General features: G+C 43.3%; 1 protein-coding gene across 1 annotated transcript in view; it reads right to left on the reverse strand.

Moving 5' to 3' along the window:
• DOCK5 (dedicator of cytokinesis 5) overlaps window positions 1-4,054 on the reverse strand; it is a 206,948-nt gene that overhangs the window by 86,027 nt on the left and 116,867 nt on the right. The window contains exons 22-23 of the mRNA XM_010840180.1: window positions 3,756-3,856; window positions 364-498 (exon numbers count right to left, since the gene is read on the reverse strand). Of these exons, the coding sequence (XP_010838482.1) occupies window positions 364-498; window positions 3,756-3,856 (236 nt within the window). The remainder of the gene's footprint in view (window positions 1-363; window positions 499-3,755; window positions 3,857-4,054) is intronic.

Consider the following 4,054-nt stretch of genomic DNA (forward strand, 5'->3'; position numbering starts at 1 on the left):
CACCCTTAAGTTTCCTTGGTGCCTCAGTGGTAAACAAAATGCCAGCAGTGCAGGAGACACGGGTTCGATTCCTGGGTTGGAAAGATCCCCTGGAGATGAGAGGGCAATCCACTCCACTGTTCTTGCCTGGGAAATCCCATGGACATGGGAGCCCGGTGGGTTGCAGTCCATAGGGTTGCCAAGAGTCAGACAGGACTGAGCAACTAAACAATAAGTCCACTCTCATCTTCAGCTCTGAAGTTCTGAAATTTGATAGTTCCATGATCCAAAAGCTCAAAGAGCTGAACATATACACAAGGAATAAGAAAAAAATACTGTCAGAGAGGGTGGAGAGCATCAACATAGTATTACCATCACCATTACCTCAAGTAGAGTACTCTAGATTGGATGATGAACCTAAACAAGTACTTTAAGGCTTTCAAAGCAGCAAAAAGCAATTCCGTCTTGCTGGAATCATCTGCATTTGCCACGTAAAAGTTCAGTACCTTGGAGAGTTTCCTGAAAAAGAGGAGAAAGAGAAAAGCGTCAGTGGGCAAAGCGGTATTCTGGGGCCCAAGGTGCACAAGACAAAAGGGAACCTGGCTTCTAAGGAAGAAGTCGTAACTATAGTAACTATTTCTTCTAGAAATTTCTTCTTCACTGCAGTCTAGCTTCCCTTCTGCTTATAAACCAGGGATAGTTTCTTTTCCTTTGCAGGATTCTTTTTTTTTTTTTTTAACTTTTTATTTTGTATTGAAATATAGTCAATTAACAATGTTATGATAGTTTCAGGTGGACAGCAAAGGGACTCAGCCATACAGATACATGTATCCATTCTCCCTCGAACTCCCCTTCCATTCTTTTTAAAAGGATCAAGAAAAAGAGCTGAATGGACGCGAATTGCGAGGGTATTTTAATCTCTAGTATGTTACACAGGGGCTTCCCAGGTGGTGCAGTGGTAAAGAATCCGCCTGCCAGTGTAGGAGACACGGGTTCGATCCTTGGGTCATGAATATCTCCTGGAGGAGGAAATGGCAACCTACTCCAGTATTCTTGTCTGGGAAATCCCATGGACAGAGGAACCTGGTGGCCTACAGTCCGTGGGGTCGCAAAGAGTAGGACATGACTTATTGACTAAAACAACAACATGTTATGCCGACTTTTTCAAATGTTCTTGTAAGGATGGAATTGTCTGCCTAAGTAGCCACCTTAAAAGAAATCAAATTCCCTCCAATCTGCCCCAACTTTTTAGAATCTCCAAATTGGAGCCAGATGAAAATTTTATTGTCTGAGAAGAGCAGCCCAGAGCTCTGAGCATCTGAACAGATAAAACTGCTCTGGGATTGCTCTTTATGCTTTTCTAGGGTCTTTGGACTAGGCACTGTTTTAATTTGGGGCCATCTCACATTTTTGAGGGCACTGAAATTTTGAACTTTTCTTCTGGGAATCTTTTTGAGTTTTCCCAGTATTAAGAAAAATTCATAGCAATCATGTAGAATTGATCAATTATTGCAAATCAACTCAGATTACCAGAAGCACACCACTTGGAGTCCTGCACTTGGCTCTGTGTAATAAAGATCCAATGACAGGATTTCATCTTTTTCTTTTTTTGAGTATAGTTGACTTAAAATGTGTTAGTTTAAGGTGTACAGCAGAGTGCATCAGTTTACACATATACATACACCCACTGTTTTTAATGTTTTTCCCATATAGGCCATTACAGAGTACTGAGGAGAGTTTCCTGTACTATATAGTAGGTCTTATTATCAATAGTTATCTATTTTATATACAGTAGTGTATATGTAGCTGTGTATATGTCAATCTTCCAACTTACCCCTCCCCTCCTGTATCCCCTGGTAACCGTAAGGCTGTTTTCTCCATCTGTGACTCTACTTCTACTTTGTAAATAAGTTCGTTTGTACTATTTGTACATCACTTTGCCAAGGGTCCATATAGTCAAAGCTTTGGTTTTTCCAGAGTTGGACCACAAAGAAGACTGAATGCCAAAAAATTAATGCTTTTGAATTGTGGCGCAGGAGAAGACTCTTGAGAATTCCTTGAACTGAAAGGAGTTCAAACAAGTCAATCCTAAAGGAAATCGATCCTGAATATTCACTGGAATGACTGATGCTGAAGCTCCAATACTCTGGCCATCTGATGCAAAGAGCTGACTCATAGGAAAAGACCCTGATGCTGGGAAAGACTGAAGGCAGGAGAAGGGGATGACAGGATGAGATGGTTCATTGGCATCACTGACTCAATGGACACAAGTTTGAGCAAACTCCGAGAGATAGCGAAGGACAGGGAACCCTGGCGTGCTACAGTCCATGAGGTCACAAAGAGTCGGACACAACTGAGCTACTGAACAACAACAACTTTTTTTTAGATTTCACAAATAAGTAAGATCATATGAAGGATTTTGTCTCTTGTGGCTATTGCCTTGGAAATTCAGACTACTGGGTGTAAAGAACTGCCTCATTGGTTTATCTGCTGCTTCCCTGAACCTAGAGGGCATTATATCCATTGTGTTAATTGCTGATTATGCTTTAATGTCACTTATGTTTTATTACATTTTTGAACCATTATGCGGATAAAACCGAGAACTTTCTTGTTTAGTTCAGAAAAAGACACATGGGATCAAAGGTCTGAATGACAGAGCAGGTCAGCAGGTAGCCTGAGAGATCAGCTGGCAACAACTGGCACAATCAGGCATAAGCCACGTGAGAAACATCCCTGCCATCTCAACTACACTCCTGTCACTATCGTGTTGCTCTGCACAAAAACCAGAATGCAAGGGGCTGGGGACAGGCCACACTGTGGTGAGCTGGGCACTGCAAGGCAAAGCTCAGAGTAAACACCAGTCAGGTCTCATAATCCAAAGACAGAAAGAAGGCTTCACTCTGGGAAAGGTGGGGACCATTCCCTCTTATGTAAAAGAAAGAAAACTCAACCATTTTCTATCCTCTGAGCCAGTGGTCCCCAACTGTTCTGGCACCAGGGACCAGTTTTGTGGAAGACAATTTTTCTACAGACCAGCGGAACAGAAAATAGTTTTCAGGATGATTCTCATAAGGAGTTTGTAATCTAGATCCCTTGCATGCACAGTTAATAGGAGGGTTCACTCCTATGAGAATCTAATGGCACCATTGATCAGATAGCAGGCAGAGCTCAAGCGATGATGTGAAGGATGGGAAGTGGCTGTAAATACAGATGAAGCTTTCTTTACATGATCCCCAGCCACTCACCACCTGCTGTGGGACCTGGTTCCTATTGGGTCACTGACTGGTACCAGCCCATGACCTGGGGGTTGGGGACCCCTGCTCTAAGCAATGACTTCTACAAAGCATTCGTTGTATAGAGTTGAGGGCATGACCTATAGTTCTCTCGTATGTGGTCCTCCTTCACCTTCTGATTGACCCCACTGGCACCTCTGGTGATCCCACTGACACCCACCTCCTAAGATCTTGGGTAGGGTCCTCTGTCCTGGATCATGCTCCTAACAACTTCAACTCCTCACCTATAGATGCTCTGGATTCTTAAGGCAGTACAGCCTTATCTCTTCCATAACTTCCCAGAGATGAGGGCCTGAATATAATCCTTTTTCCATAGGCGGAATTGTTGGATGGTTCCCACTTTCCACCAAGAAGTTTAGCACAAGGTTCTGTACTTTAGAGGTGCAGGTCCTCAGCTCATGGCCTTTTGGTTTCTCAACAACCCAGACCCTGGAGCACAAACCGACAACCCAACCACAGACCCTTCCCGGGCCTGGTACTCACACGTAGGCCAGAGTGGCGCTGAAGTGCTTATAAATGTAGGTCTCGAGAACAGGGTTGAAATGCTGGAACTTGATGTCTCCTATCAGTGAAATAATAAACACCTGCCAAAGGTGAAAAATATAAATAGCAGTACAGCACAAACCCTGGCATTCAGTCAACAAGCTGGGTCTCAATGTATGGGGTCTTTTCCTTCTTGATTATTCTGGCAGCGTCCCCAACATTACTATTCCAGAGCTGAAGAGAAGTCTCAGGTTTCTTTTCATTTAACATGAACAGAGAGACCATGAAGTGTCAGGCAC

This window comes from Bison bison, unplaced genomic scaffold (assembly GCF_000754665.1).
Source record: "Bison bison bison isolate TAMUID 2011002044 unplaced genomic scaffold, Bison_UMD1.0 scf7180017864141, whole genome shotgun sequence".
NCBI lineage: Eukaryota > Metazoa > Chordata > Mammalia > Artiodactyla > Bovidae > Bison > Bison bison.